We start from the raw sequence: 24406 nt of genomic DNA, 5'->3' as shown, positions 1-24406 counted from the left end.
CTTGAGGTATTGGGCTATGCCAGAGCAGCAGTGGAGCTATCACACGTATGATACATAACCCCCATTGTGAACATTTGCAAGAGCGGAAGGGTGAAATATAAGTAGCACAAAAGTAGCATAAAATATGTCAATCTTGCTTTTATTGGTCTATTTTGGGTGAAAGAGTAAAGTAAATTTTTATTCATTTACATTTGGGTTTGTGAAGGGTCAACATGACAATTTAAACAGTAGCTTATTTTTAACTGTTCTGCCTCAGCTTTAAATCATATAAGTCAGCGATGGTGAACCTTTTAGGGACAGAGTGCCCAAACTACAACCAAAATCCACTTATTCACCATGAAGTGCCAACATGGCATTTTAAGCAGTAACTTATTGCTTTTGAGGCCACCAAAACTGTTGAAAGAAGGAGGGCAAATTCATACTCTCATTATAGCTTCTCTCCAGGGTCCGGCAGGATGACCTTCAAAGACGTTGCAGTTCTATCAACACCTTCTCACTTTTCCCGCAGTTCCAAAGAAGTGTTGCTTAAGTTGCCTGGGACTGCAGGATGATTTGGTCTTATTTGGTGAACTCTGTCCTGGGGCGATGGTCTGAGTGCCTTCAGAAATGGCTCTGAGTGCCACCTCTGCCACCCATGCCATAGGTTATAAGTGCATTGAGGAAGCCAGTACATTGAAAGAAGGAGGGGAATCATGTGGTTGTTTTCCTTTTGAGGTTAACTTGACTGTTTTTCCAATTTCATAAGAAGATTCTTTAGATCCATCTGTCCCAGGTGCTACTGTGCTTAGAAAACTTACCAAAAAAAGGGGATATAACTCCCATAATACTTTGATAAATTTGTGCCATCACTTTTTTTTTCTGTCAAACACAATACCACTATGGGAATCCTGCAAGAGAACATACAATATGGGAATTAAAAAGATTCTAACTATTTAAAGAAAACATCCTGTTTTCATATTATCTCTGATCACTGTTATTTTCTGTGACTCATACTAATTTACGAGCATAGGCAGGGCTTCCAATGACTCACGTAAGTACAAAGACTCTCATGTCTGGAAGTTTGTTCTTTTTCACAAACACAAAAATGAATGATAATATCACATAGAGGGGGGCTTATATAGAAAGTTTGTAGAGGTTTGGGGTACCAGTTGGCTACATTTAATGGGATCTTCAAGTAAGTTCTTGATTTGTCCCACATTATTTTCTTTACTTCCAATGACAACAAATTACACCAGCTGGGTTGAGAATCGTTTTTGTAAATTTAAATATATTAATTTTATGTTGAATAAAATACTGCACATTTTATTTCTTTTAGGTAATATTTAGTTAATAAATATTATACCAATTAGTTTGGCCAGGGAGCTGCCTTGCAAGATAGCAAAAGATACATTGGGGCAGATTTATCAAGCTGTCTGAAAATCAGAATATTTCTAGTTGCCCATGGCAACCAATCACAGCTCAGCTTTCATTTTACCAGTGCTCATGAATATTTTAAAGGGAAGCTGTGATTGGTTTCCATGGGCAACTAGAAATATTCTGACTTTCAGACAGCTTGATAAATCTGCCCCATTGTTTTCCTTGTCCCATCCTGTAAAAAATATTTGCATATTTCCCAGAATACCCCAGTTGAGCATCAATGACTGTAAGTCTCCACATGCCTGTGAGGTGACCTTAATTGGCAAAGTTCCTGTATGAAGAACTCTTTCCTCCTGACCCTAATCAAAAGGCTCTCAGCCAAACTAGTTGTAAACATTAGAACTGTTAGTGTGTGTGTAGCTGACATGTAGCAAGAGCTGAAGAGTGTCATTGTGTGTTATATGCATCTCATGAATATCATCATCTCTGATCTGTGTATCATCATCTCTCTTTCTATGTGTCAGATACTAGTGAATGTTCAGAAGGTAAATGAAAGTGTATAGAAACCTTTACTCTAATAATCTAACCACATAGTCAACTCACAGAACTAGATGGATCATAAAGTGTCTGCTTAGAGAGTCTGGAATGTTACACTGACCATCAATGAGTGATAGGAGCTTAAACCGCAATAAAACTGAGTAAAATTGTAAAGTAAGGAGTTAAAAAAGATCTTTATTGTGTTAATACCAGGGGATTAAAATGTGACAATTTTCTTTCATGGGAAAACCCCTTTAACTCGTCCTATCAACAGTTCCACCATTAGGGAACATTAGTAGTAGTAAAGACTTCAATGGGATAAACTGACTTATTGGATAGCAGAATTGTGATTATCGTTGTGGACGAGTGCTACATTCACAGAACTGTTACTGTTACTGACACAGAACTGGGGGAACGATTTCCTAATGCTGTTGGGCATGTGTGTGGTTTTCTTTTTTTTTTTTTTTGGAGATAATAGTTGCTTGTTTTAACTTTGCTTCACAGAAGAACTAGCTAGCACATTTTTAATTTTTTAACTGCTGCATCTTCACTGACCACAAACTTCTTCCTTATATAGTTATATATATCAAATTCATAAGAAACAACGCAGGCATTGAATGACTCAGAGTTCAAGGGAAACAATTACAACGTAGGTGGAAATCTATATGCAGGGAAATAAAATTTACACTATCAGGAAGGCAGAAAAACTGGAAGGCTAGTAATTATCTTAATATATGTATGACATAACAAGTATTAGCTTAGTGATCTGGAGATGTAGATGGATTGCTAAGCTTCAGCATGGTTATCTTAAAGGGAAATTATTCAGTGATTAGTGCTGCTTGAACAATGAGCGAGATGAAATCCACACAGACTCCCCTTTACAAGCTACTATGTTTTGATTTGGATATGCAGGAACATTGAGAAGCTTTATTAGTAGAGGGAAGCACCTTGATAAATCTCCTCCTCCCATGAACAGGATCATCAGTAGTCATTGGGGCAGATTTACTTACCCGGTCCATTCGCGATCCAGCTGCGTGTTCTCTGCGGTGGATTCGGGTCCGGCCGAGATTCACTAAGGCAGTTCCTCCGGCGTCCACCAGGTGTCGCTGCTGCGCTGAAGAGCATCGGAACGCACTGAAGTTCACCGAGCCATCGTGGGTGAAGGTAAGCGCATGTCGAGCGACATTTTTTTTTTTTAAATGCGGCAGTTTTTCCGAATCCGTCGTTTTTTTTTACAGCCACGCCCCCTCCCCCCATTTTCGTCGCGTGCATGTCGGCGCCGATGCGCCACAATCCTATCGCGTGCGCCGAAATCCCGGGGCAATACAGGGAAAATCGGCGCAAAACGGAAACATTAAGTTAACCCGTCGCAAAAACGCGAATTGGGCCCTTAGTAAATGACCCCCACTATCTTAATAGATGTTTTGAAGTTGTGATTTGGCAGTCATCATATTGGAAAATACAAGAGGATTGTTCAACACAGTACAGTACAACACAGTTATAGGGGGGATTTATTAACGCACCTGCGCCACAATTCTGGTGGTTTTGGTGCCAAAAACACTTTCTAAAATGCCGTTCACCACAGTTATCAAGGCTTTTATACCTCTTTTTGGCACGTACCTGACTTGTTTGACCAAGGGCGGGGCGTGGTCCCTCAACAAAGGGGCGGGACTTACAGGAAATCGTCCGTGTGCCCAAAATTCTGCCGCACAGTTTAGACCAACTGAAAGCAGGTCTAATTTAGGAACTGACAGTTTTATACTGCCCCAGAATTCATCATCAAAGGGATAAATCTGGTGCAGCAAAAGACTGGTGGAACCTGAGATACATTGCTAAATCCCCCCATAGAGTTTATAAACCCAATATGGACAAGTCTAAATGTCCTTAACAGTGACATAAATGTCCTTAAAATCCATAATATGCTGCTGGCATCTCTGTGTTAATTATTAAGAACTGCTGCCTGACTACTAAAACCTAAAACACATACATATAACGGGGCAGCTTTATCAGTACTGCCCTTAATACTATTATTATTTGATTGAACCAGTTATAACTATTTATATATAACATTTTTGGTCAGTTTTGGAGGTTAATATATTTTGCTTACATTACGTTTTGATTTGTTTTCCACAGCCCCCAGTCAGAGAAAATACCTGTAGAAGAATTACAAGATCCTCATCTGTCCAAACCCAGAACTATTCCTCAGACTCAGAAACGTTTAACTCCTCTCCAGGTACATATATTACTAGGAAACCTTGAGATAGTAGCCAGTGTTAACCCTTAAAGGAAATTTAGCATCAAAATCCATTATGATAAACCAGGGACAATTACTCATGGATCCAGGCACTGTGATTGTGGGAATCTTCTTATATTTGTTATCCATGGCCTCCTTCCTTCTAACATCAACTTTTACAATTATGCTAATGAGCCTAATAAGAGTAACCCTGGGTTGTCCATTAATTATTAAAAGGAATATCTAGGTAACTATACAGTAGTGTGATACAGTTTCCATACCATATGGAGAGCATGTTACTGGGTCTTAAAGCTTCTTAAAACTTCTTGTTGGCTAACACTATGTTTCGTGAACTCCATAACCCAGTATGTCTTGTCTTCTACTATCAAGAACAGACTTGTTATTCTAAGTGTGGCTTTCAAGGAGCAGCTTGTAGAGTTCCCACACTATGTTAATTACTATCACTATAGCAATGAATAGCAATTATATCAATGAAAAAATGATGGGTAACTTAATGGATATCCAATGGCTCCCATTGGAGTCATTTGGAGTTCCATGAGATCAGTTGATTGGATCATAATTACCATTTTGTTTTTTGATCACAAGCCCAGATATGAAAATATATGTATGTACTTATTTTGTTTTACTCTCCACATTATATTTATGTACAACTACAGTGGGTATGGAAAGTATTCAGTCCCCTTTACATTTTTCGCTCTTTGTTTCATTGCAGTCGATTGGGAAGATCTCAGAAGTTCCTTTTTTTTTTGCTCAATAATGTACACTCTGCACTTCATCTTGAACAAAAAAAACTGATATGTAGATATTTTTGCTAATTTATTAACTGAAAATAATAATAAGTGCTAAGTATTCAGCCCCTTTGCTCAGTATTGAGTAGAAGCAGCTTCTGAGCTGGTAAAGCCATGAGTCTTCTTGGGAATGATGCAACAGAGCCATTCAGGCATAATCTTAAAAATTGATATAAAAAGGAAGGAGCCAATGGATAACAAATATTAGAAGATTACCACTGTGGCAGTGCCTGGATCTATGCGTTTCTGATTTGTCATGATGGATTTTGATGGTAGATTTCCTTTAATAAATATTCTTCCCTTACAAAATAAAGTAAACTTTCAGCAGCTACTTCCATGAATTAAAAAAAAAAGTCTATTGATCCCCAAATTAAGTAGAAGCAGCATCGCAAGGGGAAGTTTAATTCTTCATACCATGTTTGAGACGGTATATAGACAGAGAAGCAACTTTTATTGAAAAGTTAGTAAACATATAGAAGGACTTTTATTCCAGCTGCTATTGCTCTGTCTAGAAATCGGGAACTTGCTGGCGGCCAGACAATTTATTTTTATTAACTGTTGTGTTGTATTTGTATTGTTATTAGTGGGGTATGGTATACTAATTACATGTCTCTTTTTATATTGTAAACATTTCTGCGATGCACCAATTTCCCCTTGGGATAAATGTAGGTTATCTTATCTTTTTTCTATATTATGAATCAATGTTTCTTGTTATTTTGCAGAATCATTGGAATCTAGCTTTTTCTCCAATTCGCTCTTCAGTAACTGCAGCAGTGGCAGTTCACCTGGTGGTTCCTCTGACCTCTCAATGCTCCCTCACCTTGCAGATTTGGTCAGCTATAGTATACAGAAAGTAATTGGATTTGCAAAGATGATACCTGGATTTCGGTAAGAATTTGGCTTCTTTTACAAGAATAAACAAAGCTACTGGCCGGGCCTTATTGTATATTTAAATTGCTTTGACAAAAAAAAGACGTTTATACTGTATACATTTAACTGGACTCTCAAACAAGAACAATTTGATTAGCACAAAACATATTGCAAACAGTTCCTCCAAATGAAACATAAAATGGCGCTTTTATTGACTACTACTGTGTGAGAAATATTTAAAGGGCTTGAAGAAAGCTAAAATGAACACATACTTACCATGCTCCAGCTCCCATGTCACTTCAAGTTTTGGCTCCGCACCCTACCAGAGGCTGTGGGGTTCATGGGACCTGCTTTATCCAATGATTGAATTCCCTGGACCACGGGACAATAGAGAAAATTAACTCCCCTGGAAAATGAAAGTGACGTCTGGTGTCTGAGAATGCCATTCATTGGAAGAAGTGGGTCCGATGACAACTGGAACTGGTCCCGGAGCAGATTAATTAAATGTGAATTACAACTGGAGCAACACATGAAGGGTGTTATTCATTGTATGTGTGATGCATTAGAAAAAACCATCAAATGATAAGTTGCTGATTAAGGCAGAAGGTAATTCAGATGCAATATACTTTAAACCATATAAATGAGCCACGGATGTTTTGGGATTTGGTTTCCGAAGAGCAATGAAACACAACAGTTACTCTTCTGGCCTATGAATCAATGGTTTAACTAAAAATCTCCTGGGTTGTGGAGGGCATGATAGGTTCAATCAAGTTTCAGGGAATATGAGATATGGGGGCATATTTATCATAGTCTGGCGCTCGTGTGCCGGCGTATGATAGCCCCACCACTGCTCTTGCGCAGGGCAATACATACATCATCTTGATGTATCCGTTGGGGTGCTGCAGACCGTTTATTTCTGCGCCAGGCCCTGCTTGATGAATTCTTCATCATAGTTAATGTCGACAACATTTTTCTGCTAAGGGGAGTAAAATTTTAATTAACAACTAATTACTTATTAGCTTATATTTTAATAACCCATTTAAATATGAATTATGCTTATTCCTGGACTACACCTCTAATGCTGAGACCTAAGAAGGCCTTTATGTGCTGGCACTTTTGGCATTTTTTTTGGATGTAGTGATTCAACGGCCCTATTTTTTTTTGTGCATGTGTATGTTGCATTGGGTTATATAATCATTTACCATTTTGCAGGGATTTTTTTTCTCCCTTAAGGGTATTTGCACATTTTGCAGAATCACTGTGGGATTTACTCCAGCTGGAATCCTGCAGCCTCTCTACAAGAAACTGTGTAATGTTGTGATCTTGTCCTGGTGAGACTAGAGCTCAACCTTTTTTCTTCCATAACTTGTAACAGATGACACATTTATACTTATTTTCTATATATTAGATCTTCACTGTTATTAGGACTTCTTGGCCTCAGAACCCTCTTAATAAGGAGGGCAGAGCGGCAGATGGTCTGTTTATACCTAGCAGACTACATCCAAGTACACTACATAATGCCGATCCAGCACAGAATCAGTACAGACAGTAGCAGTAGAAAATGCACTGCAGAGTTAGGTTAGTACCTGCACCATGGAACGGTCCAAAGACAGTGGACAGACGGAATTGGGTTAATATTCGAATCTTAATGCAACCAGAGGAATGTGAAAAATGATGCATAAGGAGTAGCATACATTAACATAACTGATTTTTGTATTGATAATTAGTGATCTTACTTCAGAGGACCAAATTGCCTTGTTGAAGTCATCGGTCATTGAAGTTATAATGCTACGATCCAACCAATCATTCACTTTAGAGGACATGTCCTGGACGTGTGGAAGTGAAGACTTCAAATACAAACTAGATGATGTAACTCAAGGTACGCTAATGTCCTTGTACTGTTGTCCTTCTTTGTTAACATTTCCTTATCTGTATTTGCGTCTTCTATACAATCGTAACCTAAAACATGCAGAAATAAGGTCAATGGAGCTGATGAGACAATTGTTAAGTGGGCAATTTACATTCCTGCCCTTAGGGACGGATTCACGTTGGTGTGATTTCTCACTGAAGCCATTTTGGCTTATGAACAGCAGATTAGTTTTCTCTTCCTGGCTTCAGTCTGTGTGTGTGCACACACGTTCTAGTGATAAGCCGAGGGAACATATGACAGTCGGCTAATGTTCTCACGGTTTCACTCTTATGTACAGATTTGTCCCCCTCACCTTTCCCCTTGACTGGACCTTTTCAAGGCAATGTTGTTACACAGTGATTGTGTTGGATAACTACAATAAATCGGAATTAAAGTGGGTTTCAGAGATTTGAAGATGATATAATAATAATAATTATGTTTATATGTTAATATGTTTTCTTTTGGTAAGCTAGGTTTACGTGAACTTAGAGTAAATTTTTAAAGGGGAACATGTTTGTGTATTTAAAACAAGAAGTAATAAAACGGGGGCAAAATTATAGTGTTGCCATAAAAACTCAGTCTATGGGAGCACCAGGCTGTCTCATAACACTGTAACAGGAATTTGTGATATTATTTTCTCCCTCTAGCTCATTCTCAATAGGTTGAAAATATTGAGAAACTGTGACCTAGACCAGTCATTAGAACAGAGTTTCATGGACACATATGTAAACATGTTTGCATTTGGTTAGCTAACACTTTTGTCTGACATTTACAACTTATCACCATTTCACAGGATTTATGCAATCACCACTGATCATGAGAACAACGTTTGTATGCCACCTCACCTCACGTCTCCATCCCCCCCCCCCCTATAAATTGTGAGCACTCGCGGGCAGGGTCCTCCTCCTACTTGTCTCCTGATCACTGTAGTTTTATATTTTGTACTTGCACCTATTTTTGTCTTAATGTAATGTATGTGAACCCTTCACTGGTTGTACAGCACCATGGAATTAATGCTGCTCTATAAATAATAATAATAATATGCCCCCTTCTTAAATCAAGGGGCAGATGCACCATTGAGTCAGTAGGACATGGAATCCAATTCTTGTAATCTTAGTGATCTCGGCTGTCCTATCACACAGACACTCCTGACTATCCCAAAATAGGTGGGGGACCCCGAGTGACTACACCTTTCAATGACTGTCAGAGAAAATATCTTATAGAGGTATTTCCACAGAGACAAGATTCTTAAATATACTCAGGATAACAAAATAACACATTCTCTAATTCAGTATTATTAACAAAAATACAGAATTTCATAAATATATTCCAACCTGTCAGTCCTGGTGTTTACAATTTGGTTGTTCTTGGATAGAACTGTAAATCTTCTACCTATGGTTGGATTCTTCTCATGAATAGCTTCTCTTGTCTGCACACTATAGTGCACTCAGCCTTCTGCCTCTCCGTCTGATTTTCAAGACAAGCTCATACACAGGCATTTCCTGCCAGCAAGCAGCAGTGTGCAGAGACTTACTCTATAAGCTACAGACAAGATAATGTCTTGGTCCGAGGGGAGAGGAAAGCATAGCAGTGCTGACTGTGTGTTATAGGTGAGATAGCAGAGCTGAGTGTTTCTCTGTGTCTTAAATTGATCTCATGACTCTGATCTGTCTCATCTCTCTTTTTCTATGTATCAGATACTAGTAGACAGTTCAGAAGCTAAATGAAAGTATTGCTAAACACTGTACCCTGATAATGTTAGCACATTGTCAGCACATAGCATCTCATAGCACAGAGGAATCATGAAGTGTCTGCTCAGTTAGTCTCCACCCACACTCTGGAATCTCACACTGACCATCACAGATTGATAGGAGCTAAAACAGCAATAAAACTGAAATTATTAAAATTGTACAGTAAGGGGTTCAAAATTATATTTATTGTGTAAACATCACTTAAAATTTGAGAACTTTTTTCATGGGAAAACCTCTTTAAGAAAAATAGCTTCCTCTAATGCTAATAAATATTATGGGAAAAAATTGAGCCATAGAATTTTATACATATCCCAACTTGTCTCTGCTACTCTAGCATTTTAGTCTTGCTGCCCTTCGCTGCTCAGTGATATTGCTGACCACTAACATACAGTATTTGTTGTCATCTGCAGCCGGACATAATATGGAGCTTTTGGAACCATTGGTGAAATTTCAGGTGGGACTGAAGAAATTGAATCTTCATGAAGAAGAACATGTACTTTTAATGGCTATCTGTATTCTATCACCAGGTCAGTGCTGAAAAGAAGAAATATCAATATGTTAAATCTACCATCAATATCCATAATGATAAACCAGGGACACTTACTTATAGATCCAGGCACTGTGGCTGTGGCAATCTTCTTATGTTTGTTATCCATGGGCTCTTTTATTCTAAAATAGTTTTTAAAATGATGCTTGGGCCTTTACCAGAGCCAGTCCGTACTGGAGATTCACTGGCTGTGTAAATGAGCTTAACATGTCTCACCCAACCCCTGCTCTCTCCCTCTTCCCTCTGCCTGTGTAATTAAGTAGCAGCAGGAATTCCAGGGGGAGGGGAGTCCTGCTCTTCTCATTGTAACAGCTTGTGAAACTACAACAGTAACGGGCTCTATAAAGACCCACCAGAGCCCTTATGGCTCATATGCATATTTATAAAAGTTCATTTTTAGAAGGAAGTAGGCCATTGATAACAAATATAAGAAAATTACCACAGTCACGATGCCTGGACCTTTGAATTAGTGTCCCTAGTTTATCATAATAGATTTTTGATGGTATAAGTTTCATTTAACTTGTTACATTATCCTTTGTTCAATTGTTTGGTCATATACACCTTGTGTCAGGGTTATACTTTCTGTTTTAAAATCAAATAAAGAGCAAAGAGAACTTTTCCTGCTTTGAAATATCCATATCTCTCCATTTAGTAGGTTGGCATTCAACTAGACACTCCTCCTTGTACTATTACATTTGTTCTGCAGAAATGATGTAAAACTCTCAGGAAAATATACAGATTGGTCTGTAGTGCTTTGGCACAGCCCCTCAAGAACTCGACTCTACATCTCACTGAATGACAAAGCTGAATTGGGACACCACTGGGTGGTAGTATAGCAGGGGGTGTTGTTTTTGCTTTAGAGGGGAAACCCTGAGGTGCTCTGCTAACGCCCTCTGCAGCACTTCAGCCTCATTTACATATTCCTGAAGTTAGCATTTAGTACAGAAGGAGCAGCTACAAGATCAAAACAAAGATATGGGTGACATGTCAGCATACCCCTACATGACATAGATGTTAGATTGGAAAGGTAAATTGAGGTGATGAATTGAGTGGTTTTCCATAGCAAAATATGGCTTATTCCCCTATCCTGTTGAAAAACATGGATATAGCATAAGATTTAATGTAAAGAAAATATAAAATATGTCCTTTTGGTTTGCTAATGCAGTGCACATATTAATTCACTGAATATCTACAGTATTCAGTTTATGTCCCCTGTTGTAAATACGCTTCACTAGGAATGTGGAGGCATTCAAAGTACAATAAACCATAACATTTATTTCTAAAGCTCAATAAAAAGAGGGCTGTTGCTAGCAAGGACGGTCACACAATCAAAACACACATACACGTAAAGATATAAAAGTGTTGTCCAAATATAAACTGATAGAGACAGAGGGAATATCGTGAGGGCCTGTTTTGGTTAGGAGAAAAAATATCCTTTTTATTGGATACACAGGGGTTAATTTTTTATTAGGCGACTCCTTACACCAGTTTTATGTCTGTTTGGAGTTCTGCTGCAGTCAGATTTATTATTGTGGCTTGATAAATCTGCTGTCAGTGTCTTATGCTATGTGTGTGCTTTGCGATAGTCGCATAAAAAGTTGCTTAAAACATTTAAAGTTGCAGAACATAGACCAGGGTGGCGACTGGCATTAATTTGCTCCAAAACTTGTGCCTAAGTGGAAAGTCGCAAATCATGAATTCATTCCAGTTGTGAGAACTAGTCTCTGCAAATAATGAATTTGGTGGAAGAAGGGTCAAAGTCAAAGTGACTTTGCGCCATCCCATGCTCATTTGGTGTTATGTAAAGTAGCAAAACAGCATTTGCACCACAACTGCGCCAAAACAACATGGTACTGTCTATACTAGGCTCTATCCTCATAGCTAGCTGAATCCTCACTCAATGCTTGGCTGTTTCCTACTTTGTATTTGCATCATGAATTCTTAAGCTGCACAGTTGGAGCCCTAGCTAGATAGACATACGCCGAATACCCTATAGTATGGTCCCAATGCGTTTTGGTAATGCCTTTATTCATCAAGGGGCATTGTATTTGCCTATTTAGGGTGTACAGCATTAGTGGCCCAATGTGGCGCACCAACTGGCATTTATACTAGTTGTGGCGCTCCCTAGTTAAACCCTTCTTTATTATGCAAGACCAGTCTACATAATCGTCCCCTTCCAACATCATATGTGAAGTTGGAAGGAGGTGCACAGTTATCCTTCTCCATAGCAATGATGCGATAGGACAATCCACCTCTAACGCCAGGCGGTATCACTGCCAAGCAGGTAGGCCCTCAGCCCACATACTGTGACATTCTTATGGCTACAAAAAAGGAACTGTCTGTCATAGGTGGCTGGCCACACACTGATGAAAAATGCTATCGGCCTACGAACGGGGTCATGGAATCCACAGCCACATGCATGAGCCAATATAAAGAAATAGGGACGTGTGCTGACTGCTGAAAATAAGACATTCATATCTATGCAGCCTGTCTCTTTTGAGAAGATGGCAGCTATGATTTGCTGTGGTGGCACATGATCATTGCTGCCAATAAACATATAATGCCAGTAGTACACCAGTGATTGGCTGCTGCAATCTGTGAACTACCCATTTAACCCTTGCTATTCCTGAAATCGTGTCATTCCTGCAGCAGATATGAAGTGTAACATCCATTTAAAGGAAATCTACCATCACAATCCATCATGATAAACCAAGGACACTTACCCATGGATCCAGGCACTGTGACTGTAATCCATGGCCTCCTTCCTTTTAAAATAAACTATTAAAATGATGCTAATGACAAATTGGCTCTTGGGGTTGTTGACAGAGATTTACAGGCTGTTACACTGTGCAAGAAGCACCTTCCCCTCCCACTGTCTGAAGAAACTTCTGCTGCAGTGAGATTACATGAAGCAGAGGGAGGAGAAAAGTGCTGAGGGGGAGACAGTGAAACAGCCTGTGAAGCTGCAGAATGGAGGAACTCTGGTAAAGGCCCGTTCTGGCTCATTAGCATAATTATCAAAGTTGATTTTAGAAGGAAGGATGCCATGAATAACAAATATAAAATTAGCACAGTCACAGTGTCTGCATCTATGAGTAAGTACTAGTGGTTTATCATACTTGGTTTTGTTGGCAGATTTCCTTTAATATACCTGTGAAAGAACTCAAATAAACACAACTAGAGTTATGTATTGCGTTGAGGTTGTTCAGCTGATGAAATATTTATTTGGTTTCTCTACAGTGAAACTTACTGTTTTTTATTTAAAATTTGTAGACCGTCCAGGAGTCCAAGACAAGGCACTTGTTGAAGCCATCCAGGATCGCCTCTCCTCTACTCTGCAGACCTACATCCTCTGCAAACATCCTCCCCCAGGCAGTCGTCTCCTGTACCCAAAGATGATCCAGAAACTGGCAGACCTGCGCAGCTTGAATGAGGAGCATTCCAAACAGTACCGCTTCCTCTCGTTCCAGCCGGAGCACAGTATGCAGCTCACTCCACTTGTATTGGAGGTGTTTGGCAATGAAATTTCTTAAGTTGACTGTCACCTATAAGGGAGTGTCAATGGCTGAATATGACACTGAATAATGCTTTCTGCTATGGGAAATGACTAGCAGTCTATATTCATGAGTTGTATATAAAGGGTATATAGACCCATCTGGAGACGATAAAATGGATGGTTACCTTGCTTTTTGTAATTCTGCTACAAAATGGGAGAATCCCTTTGCCATGCTCTTGATGTAGAGTATAAGAAGCTTTGCCATGTTGTGTGCCTTGTAGACCGCAAATGTCAGAATTGTGCCATATTTGATCTAGTTTGCCTTGTGTACAAAAGCCGTTGTGTGCTAAATCTAAAACTTGACAATCTTGCGTGCCAAATCTGAAGGACTGTACAAAAGTTTAAATGTTATTTTATAGTGTAAATATAGTATATCAAGAAAATAACGTTCCCATATGTGTGTGTAGCCTAAATGTAGACAGGGAGCTCTAACTACTTGCACTCATGTGGTCTGCTGATCTATTAAGGTACAGATGTTGATAAACACATTTTTTTCCACTCAGTATAACTGAAAATCCAGAAGATCTGCCCTATACATTTGTTTTTTAATCCAATTGATGTTGCAGAAACAAATCATCCTCATGTGAACAGTTTTTTAGGTGGCCACTTATATAGGTCATCGAAAGTAAAGCTTGTATAGACAGCCCAAGATATGGAGCGTTTTATGTCCCGAGGACTCTGTGGTGTTCATATAATAGGATCAGTTACTGATATAATCTATTGGGTGAACAAGTACGTGTTAAAAAATATATTTTTCAGATAGCTAATAGATATATTTTAATATACATTTATATATAAGGCTTTACAAGAAAATGACATGCCCATATTTTTGTTATAAAATAGTCAAATGCTGCTGTAAATGGGACACTTGAGCATGACCTACCGATAATACTAAGTGTTCAGGCTGCATGTAACAGACTGTAAATCTTGTCACTAATCCATTTGATTTATAAAATTGGAATTTTGGTTTGTCTTCTTGGTGCTCTTCATTGTTATCAACATCAGGAAAGGTATATATTCACACAGATATTCACAGATAGACATTTCTGCAACTGTTTCATTCTGGGGTTTGAAAAAAATATCTACAGAAAGCCATTCAGGTGGATTTTCAGTTCTAGGAATAAGTGTGAAGTGTAATAAGGAAGACCATATATATAATGCAAATGGAATAATAGTAATAAAACCTCAGGCATGATAGATGCTGCAGAGCACTGCACAACCTGTACAGAGGGCCATGTAGAGGTACAGGACGTGATGTACCTCTACATGTACAATGCCCTTCACATGCTACTAGGGGATAGAACATCTGTACAAAAGCAATGCAATGAAACACGCCACTGATTCTCCTGCTGCTCTGGTGGTCCACACTTTTCTGCAGCAATTGCATCTTGGGGGGAATTTATAAACGCACTTGCTCCAAAAACACTGTCTAAAATGCATTGTACCACATTTATTAAGCCTTTGAGACCTTTTTTTGGGCACTAACCCGGCTTGTCCGATTAAGGGTGCGTGGTTTTAGACCAACTAAAAGTAGGTCTAAAGTAGGAACCGACAGTCTTATCCTGCACCAGGATTCATCATCACAGTGATAAATCTGGCGCAGCAAAAGAATATATCACCAAGGTCAATGATTCTCTGCAGCGGCTACACGCTGCATGCATCATCTCTGCACCCTTGTGGCAAGGATGGGAAAGTAAATCTGCTAATACATTTTGTCAGATGGGATAAGGAAAACATTGCCTCTTAGCTACCTTGTAAGGCAACCCCCTTACAGCGGACCTGTAACTAGAAATGTAATCTTGAGCTGGTGATGGTTTCCAATAGCCTATGCTATGCTGATCATTAACATTGTGAATTATTTAAGTAGTTTATAATAGTTTGATTTACATTACCTGATCCCTGCCATGTGGTGAGTCCTGGGGAGGGGCAGCCTGTGTGTGCTTGTGTCTCCTCATACATTCTTTCTCTACTCCACCCCATCCCCCTCCATACTCTGCCTGATCAATGTGCATCACAGGAAGTGTGAGGAGTAAATGAGTGTGGAGGAGTCTGACACACACAGACTGGATCTGCAACTTCCCGGGACTCCCCACATGCAGCTGGCAAGGAGCCAGATAATGTAAAATAAACTATTATAAACTACTGAAATGATTCAGGATGCTGACAAAGGTATTTTTAAATCTGCATAGCAAAGAAACATTTTGGAACCTTTAACCTGCTGAATATCACATTCCTAATGACATGATGCAGCGTTAAAGCCAAACCATTATATCTATTCCAAAAGGAATACATTCCCAACGCTAGATAGCACTGTTTTCATGTGTTTGTATCTCTTCAGTACTTTGTAGGGAACTGGCTTAGCTGAGTGAGAGGCTTTTGACTAGTGTCGGGAAGTAAGAGCTATCCCTACTGCGACTTTGTCAATTAAGACCATCTTGTAGGCAGCCATTGATGCTTCACTAGGGAATTCTGGGAAATATGCATGTACGTTTTCCAGGATGGAATAAGGAAAACATTGCCTCTTAGTAACATTGTAAGGCAGCCCACATCAGTTTCCTACACTGTACTGAAGAAATGCAAACACATTGAAACATTGTTGTCTACAGTTGGGGATCTTTGTTCTTCTGGAATAGAAAGACTGGCTTGACTTTAATGCATGTTATTTTATTCCCTTTTCTTTAGACATACTGTAATTTACTGGATCATGGACATGCCTTTAACCTTGTCACATGTTATCACTTGATATCAATATAAGATGTGGTGCAAAATCAAACAATTAAGAAATGTATATAGTTATAAAGTGCCATGTACAGTATGTTTAACAAAAAACGGTATATTCTGTCAGCATACATATTTGACATTTTTGCCCACTACTGTTGTTTTTGATCATATATATATATATATATATGGTATAAAGTCATCACTTCTACCCAGAATCTCCGTGCAGGCAGCAAATAATTTCACATACCTTTTAACATTTCGGAAGAATATCCTGAACATATGCACTTGTTGTGTTTTGTGATAACACTATTGCTGTCACATAATAGCTCAGGTTTTTTAGTAGCTGTAATCTTTATGGAATTAACTTTGTGTTGGGATTGGGAAATTATATTCTTTCAAAAGGCAAATTAGGAAATGTCTCTAGAATCTAGTAAATTTGTAGACTGGAATTGTGTATGTTAGACAGTTTCAAACATGTTGACCTCTATTACACATAGATTGCCTATAGGCAAAGTCTGAATGATAAAATCTCGCTGGTAGGAAATAGAAGTTATGTTCGAGCCAGCGGTGCAGTCTTATCAGTGACTCTAAATATACCACTTTTGCACTCTGATCAGTTTATTTTAGTAGAAAGTACTATATGCTGTTTTAGGTTTATATATCCTGCAGATTTTCAGCTTGAATTTGGCTGCAAAATATAACCTGCACTAATTCAAGAGCCTCCTGCAGATTTTCAGTATGACATGGCCTATGGGTGTTGTCACACGTGGCGTTTTGAACCCGTTTTTAGTCTATTTTTAGTCATGTGTTATCAGTCCATTTTTTGAAAACGCATCCGTTTTTGTCCGGGTTTCCCAATTATCTTAATTAAAAAACGGACAAATATGGATGTGGTTTTTAAAAAATGCATGCAATTTTAAACGGAATGAAAACGCATAAATAAAAACGGACTAAAAACGGGTTCAAATAGCCATGCGTGACACCACCCTATGTGTTACAGATTTCTTTTAATGCAAAGTTTGAAATCTGATGTGGAATTGGAGTAACAAATCGGCATGTGATCTGCACATTTAACATGACCTAAAAGGAAGTTTCTACAATTCAGGAAATAATGAATAATGACAGCTTCATAAAACACACACATTTACTTACCCGGTCCTGTCCCGATCCAGCTGCGCGTTATCCATCGAGAATTCGGGTCTTCCGGTGATTCACTAAGGTAGTGCGCCCGATGTCCACCAGGTGTCATTGCTGCGCCGAGGTTCACCGGAGTTCACCAACCTATTCCTGGTGCATGTAAGCGCGTGTCAAGCGACACATTTTTGTCTTTTAAATAGCGTTGTTTTTCCGAATCCGTCGGGTTTTCCGACGGCCACTCCCCCCCCAATTTCCGTCGCATGCATGCCGGGGCTAATGCGCCACAATCCGATCGCGTGTGCCAAAACCTCGGGGCGATTCGGTGCAAACTGGTAATTTTTTGGAAACCCGACGAAAAAGACGATTAGTAAATGTGCCCCTGTGTATCTTCTTTGAATTGTGATACATCTATTTTAGTCATCGGCTATATAAGAGAAATTGTTTGAATTATTGGAAAATGACATCTCATACTTGTTTTGTTTTAAGCAACTTCCACTCGTATGCTGGTACCCAATGGTTTCCATTAAGATGGATTTCATTTGGTGATATAACATATACCGTAAAAGTAATTTACAGAACTGTGTAACTTTTACAGAAGATGCATGTTTTGTTATTTGGCTACTAGGAATATAGACACCAAACACATAGATTATATGATGTATTATTGTGTCTGCTCCAGTTTTTTTTCACATCCTGAAAACAGACCAGATTAAGGTACTGCTCACCCCTCCCCTCTCCATAACGAGGCATGGCCCCCGGTCGTAGATATGGGAAAAGATAAGGCATGCTCCATACTTCTCCTATGGACAGTACGGTGACACGTGGCCACCATACCGCAATGGGCTTCTATGGGGACTGATATCCAGCCACAAACAGTGAAAGGGGCCTTGCTTAAAACATGCAGTAATAAATAATGTGCCACAACTTGCATAAAGAAAGTGCAAAATAAAACTAGGCACATTGCAGCAGGTTTTATATATCTCGGCCTATTAGTTTGTTGTATTCATGAGAATAGAACTCTTCTACCCCCTTCTCATCTCCCCTTGCGGCAGTCACCGCCCACAATCCTGCCTCCTCATGAATACGCCAGACTGCTTTGAGAGCGGTCTGGCATTTGTACTGTGCTACGCAGCGATGTTAGACAGCGTTAGCGGTGGTTTCCGATAAAGTTATCATTGTAACACTGCTGCATTTGTTTTAGCACTAGTAGCTGCTTACTTTAGTAACATCTCCTAGTGGCCAATTTCTGGGTGACAGGTCCTCTGTAAGTTAAAAATTGACAAAGTTCATGACATGTTTGCTGACACCTTGTTGTAGTTACAGTATTAGGATGGAAAAATGTCCGGGCAGTTTTGTACAGTACTCTAGGTTAAAGTCAGAAGTAGAATCCAGCAGGAAGTGATAGTATACATTTGGAACTTATAATGAGATTTAGTCTACATTATGACATTGCTATTAAAAGCCTGTGAGTGGCCTGTCTATTTCGATGCATTTACCATGCCAATGTAAGGGTTTTTTTTGTATCAATGGTTTTTATTGATAGCATAAAAGTACAAATTGCAGGACCCGCAGGCAAAGAAATGTAGGACAGTAGTCAATCTGCAGTTAGCAAAGCCTTAACACAGGGGTCCCCAAACTTTTTACATAGGGGGCCGCTCACTGTCCCCCTCAGACCATTGGAGGGCCGGACTAAAGTCTAAAAATAAATAGCGGTACATGTGACCACATCCATAATACACTGGCACCCCCCTCAATTAATTATTTAATATACCGGTACTGCACCCCCGTGTGAACTATTTTATATTTTGGCCCAATTAATTAATTAATATACTGGGACCTCTCTCCATTAATTATTGAATATGCCTCCCCCCCATTAATTACTAAACTGCCCCTCATAATTAATTATTTCCTATACCCGCACCATTAATTATTTCCTATGCTGCCCCTCATAATTAATTATTCCTATACTGCCCCTCATAATTAATTATTTCCTATGCTGCCCCTTATAATTAATTATTTCCTATGCTGCCCCTCATAATTAATTATTTCCTATGCTGCCCCTTATAATTAATTATTTCCTATGCTACCCCTTATAATTAATTATTTCCTATGCTGCCCCTTATAATTAATTATTTCCTATGCTGCCCCTCATAATTAATTATTTCCTATGCTGCCCCTTATAATTAATTATCTCCTATGCTACCCCTTATAATTAATTATTTCCTATGCTGCCCCTCATAATTAAGTATTTCCTATTCTGCCCCTCATAATTAATTATTTCCTAAGCTGCCCCTTATAATTATTTCTTATTCTGCCCCTCATAACTAACTATACTAGCCCCCAGTCGCCACAATCTTTTTACTGCCCTTTAATAAAAAAAATAAAAAACCCTGTACTCACCTAAGTCTTCTATCTTCTTGCCGCGTCCGGGCAGGAAGGGGTGCGCAGCCGCGCGATGACGTCATCGCGCGGCTGCGCAACCTAGTTCATGGAGTGAAGTGCGCCGGGGTTGTCTTCCGGCCACATCGCTCCAGTAATAGTGCTCGAGCGGTCGTTTCCGGCCGCACCGAGCACAATACAGTGACGGGCAGGAGCTTCCTGTCCGGACGGAGGCTCCTGCCCGACTGTTGCAGGCCGCGAGGGCCCGGCGCTGGCACACCAAGTGTCTGGGGCCGGAACAAAACGGTCCGCGGGCCGCATGTGGCCCGCGGGCCGTAGTTTGGGGAACCCTGCCTTAACACATAGAATTACAATATCAAAACTATAACTAGGGGGAGATGTAACGTAGGATGTATCATGGGATGCCTAGGAACATTAGGCATCTCTCTCTAAGGGGAGAGGTGAAAACGAACCATTGGGCTTGATATTAAGATAGGCAAACCTAGAGATGGTATAAAGCTTTTTTCAGCCCTAAACAATTACGCAATCGATTTGCATACATGGGCCCAAAATGGTTGCAATAGTGAGCATCCATACCATGTATGGGTCATGGAGCCTGGCGCACAGTGACATCACAAACATAGATCAGAGCTTTCCAGTACCACCTGGAAAGGAACTTAAGTTTTTTTTTGTAAAAATATTGGAATGCCTTATAGAGATCAGGGCATGGGTTAGGAAAAGGTAGTGTTATCCTGCTACAACTTTCATTCCACTGTTTAAATTTCATTCACATTTCTGACTGAGCTGGAAGGGTTGGAGGTTACCAAACCTTATGCAGTTAATGCTGGGCCTGAGCGGGCATCGGTGAAGATGAAACAAGTGACATCACTGGGCCTCAGTGATCGGTGGCAGTCGTTCCTATAATCAATACTTGAGGCCCAGCTGGTAGCCACAACACTGGAGATGAGGACTGGTGCTGGATAATCATTTTAGGTTTTTAAGGGGGTTTGTAAAATGTTATAGTTTGCGGTTATGTAAAGTTATAGTGTAGTGTAAATAATAGAGAACTTAAAACAGAAACCCTATTCTGCTTAATTTGGCTAGATTAGTGCCAACTGCAGTGATACTAAGATGTGAATGGCCATTAATATTTGTCTTAAGATTTGTCTGAACAAAATGATCCTTAAAGCTTCAGCTGAAACCCAACTCCACCGTGCACCCCCCCCCCTTACTCTATGTCGTACTCAGCAATACTTTTATACATACAACGCTTTTTGCAATATTGCCTCGTTTCTGCTTCTAAAAATATAAATAATACCCCATCTTGGTTTTTAGATTTCACCATTTTTTTCATCCTCATTGCTTTGCTCTCATTCCCATGATGCTCCAACACAGAATCACATTCACAGAGACTATTCAATCTCTGGCTTCAGGACGTACACTGTGAGTATCTTTTTATATAATCTTGTTCTTCATAATTGTAAAGGGAGGCTGAGATGCCCCCTTCTTCTTTATTACTTTGTTACAGTAACTATTTATTATCAAGTATCTAGGATGTGATGTTCTACCCTCCCTGTGAAGAGGCTGTATAGTACAGTTCATCATAGAGAAAGTAATGGGTAACAAAGTACATTGGCCTTACATAATAGATGGTTAACCTACCTTACTAAAATCTGTCCGTTTGGTCAATTTACTTGTAAATGCACCTTAAGAGAGCAATGATCCCTGTTACCCTATCACCCCGAGTTATAAAGACCAATAAAGTGCTATAATATGAATTGTTGCAGGAAAAAGTGCTATTAAATGAGTTAAAATAAAACCTGAGCTTCAATAAAGTACACGTCTATCACTAAACAATCTTGTACTTACAAACACTTTTACCTTTGCCACCTCTCATGTTCTGTATTCTTCATCCATAATCTTCTGCAGCTTTCTTCATAGGGCAAGCTAAATCCTCCACCTATTATTCAACTTCTGACACTCCAGCTGTTGAAAACTACAACCCCCAGCATGCACTGATAGCTTCATGGTGGAAGTTGTAGTTGTGTAAATGTTATATATTGCTGTTCTATATTTATTACCGCATATTACTATTAACTTTCCGTTGCCTGTTAAAAAAGCCTTTATGCTGGTCCTAAGGATCCTGGGCGAACGCAGGGCCGCGAGGGGGAGGGATGAGCGCTCTTTATATGTCCTATACTTTGCGGCACGGCTGCCCGTGACCTGCAGCAATAGAGGTCTATGGGGGCTGTGATCTGGTACCCAAATCATGCAACAAAATCACTGTCCCCTGAACGCCTATGTGAATGAGCCCTTAGCGTGCTGTCCACAAATGTCAATGCACGCGTTCATTCGGGGAAAACATATTTAAATCCAAACCAAATATGCACCATTTATATGCACATCTTTCATGCAGATTTGTGTAATGTGTATAGAATTTTTTTTATGTGGATGTTCCACATGCAATTTTTAACCTCTTTTTTTCATCTGTGATCTTACGTCATGTCCATATCTTACATGATCATATTTCATGCAGATTTTCACTTGCCCATAGACTTTCATGTAAATGCATCACTATAATTTCAACATGAAAAGAAAGCATCATCTATAGTACATTCACATTAATGCTTCTATATTACGCTGCAGAATTTCTGCAGGAAAATTTTCACCGAAAATGCAGTGAACCTAAAGATCAATGCAGTGAAATCTTAGGGATATAAAGACATATGAGAGATAGAAACCCTTCACAAGTTCCTTTTATGGAAACACTAGCAAAAGAGGGTGTGAGGAAAAATGGATTATGGCAAGGGTGGTGTGTTGAGAAAAGGTTACACCCAGCTGTCAATTTATTAGAAGATTTGTGCGAAAAAAAAAGGAAGGAAATTGTTATAAATGTCTAAACAGGAGCAGAGAGAGGACTTTATTTTTGAAGATGCTGGTTACAGGGGGTTCTGCATCATGGATTCATTGTGCAGCATTGTTATTTGGCAAATACTCTAACAATTGGGACAGGACACTGACACCAAGTTTTACCAATCCCTCTTTTATGTTATATATCGCCTGCTTACCTTTATAAACAATTTCCTCCAAAGTCAAGTTGAAGACAATTCACTTTTAGAAGCTGAAGGGAAACAGCATTTCAGATCCTCATATCTTGGGCTTTATAGCACCTACATCTTGGTGTCATACTAAAGATATGAATCGCATCTTTCAAATGGCATCAGGTTTTGTATGTAAAAATGGAGACAATGGCAGCTAAAGACACTCTGTAGTTGGGAATGTGAGTTCCTCATAAAAATCATGTTCTTGCTTTAGTCTTTAAATGTTTGTAGTTAACAGTGTCCTGATGTGATCTGACATGTAAAATTCTTACTGGATAAAGGATTGTAACCAAGCACACTTACACGCTGATGTGTGCCCCCTCTGGCAGGATCCGCTGTTCTTTTAGCTTCTTTTGCCCTTGTTTTTACAAAAAAATATTATGCAAATGATCCTGAGGGGCTCCAAGCACAATAAACATCTATGGAACACCGGAGGATCGTTTGCATAATTTTGTAAAACAAAGGCATAAGAAGCTAAAAGAAGATCATTTTGTCAGTGTGCTTGGTTTACAATCCTTCATCCTGGTAGTAGATATCTTTTAATATGATACCAAAAAACAAGGTTGAATTTGACAGGTAAATGGCGGAGATTTCACATAAAAGAAGGAATGCTAGAAAGGACATAGAATACCGTACCTGAGGGGGCTAGTAGTTTAGTGGATTAAAAACTGGTGATGTGGTCCCTTTAAATGCTTATGTGAGAAAATATAGAATATTAAATATTGTATTCTCAGAAACATATTATATAAGTATGTCCATCACACCGGTCTCCGCTTACATTCTTGTCTCGTTATTCACTGGAAGTCCTTCAGAAAAATTCCTGTGCTGCTCTTATCATACTGAAAAGATGACTGTCCTTCCCACACCACGCTTCTAAAACACTTTATGTATAAACAAAAACCACATGACTTGTATAAATGCACAATGCGTCGTACAATCCAGGAAGAATTTGCTGTCCTATTTGTATGTAAATGTATTTTGGTAAACTTTACTGTGACATATAGAAAAAAAAAAAAGTCTACTTTGTGTAATTGTCTAATGTTCTAATGTTATGCACTTTATACAGGAAAGATTGAGTATATATATTATAGATGTTTTGATTCTTGTTTAAAAAATATTATGTGTTTTATTTGCTTTTTCCTGCTCAGAACTCTTTTATTGGATAATATGTGAATGTGAGATGTAAGTTAAAAGCCTAAACAAACCAGCAAAAGGGAAACTACATGCCGTTGTCTGTGCCTTGATGTTTATAATAAACTGTGTTTAGTTTGTGGCTTTCTTTAACGTCCTAATTATTTCTTGTCAATGTTATTCTTTGCACGTATACATTATAACAGGTTGGAAACCAACTACAATGGGGCAGATTTACTTACCCGGTCCGTTCGCAATCCAGCGGCGTGTTCTCTGCGCTGGATTTGGGTCCGGCCGGGATTCATCAAGGCAGTTCCTCCGACGTCCACCAGGTGGCGCTGCTGCGCTGAAGTTCCCTGAAATGCACTG

General features: G+C 39.3%; 1 protein-coding gene across 2 annotated transcripts in view; it reads left to right on the top strand.

Moving 5' to 3' along the window:
• VDR (vitamin D receptor) overlaps nt 1-24185 on the top strand; it is a 120020-nt gene extending 95835 nt beyond the window's left edge. For both annotated transcript variants that reach the window (XM_072134718.1, XM_072134719.1), the window contains 5 exons: nt 4027-4126; nt 5658-5823; nt 7533-7684; nt 9876-9992; nt 13286-24185. In XM_072134718.1, coding sequence (XP_071990819.1) covers nt 4027-4126; nt 5658-5823; nt 7533-7684; nt 9876-9992; nt 13286-13545 — 795 coding nt within the window. In that variant the 3' untranslated portion in view covers nt 13546-24185. The remainder of the gene's footprint in view (nt 1-4026; nt 4127-5657; nt 5824-7532; nt 7685-9875; nt 9993-13285) is intronic.
• Nucleotides 24186-24406: the final 221 nt, after the last annotated feature.

Source organism: Engystomops pustulosus, chromosome 2 (genome assembly GCF_040894005.1).
Source record: "Engystomops pustulosus chromosome 2, aEngPut4.maternal, whole genome shotgun sequence".
NCBI lineage: Eukaryota > Metazoa > Chordata > Amphibia > Anura > Leptodactylidae > Engystomops > Engystomops pustulosus.
Note: the sequence above shows the minus strand (reverse complement) of the source record. Positions and strands in the feature narration are given on the sequence as shown.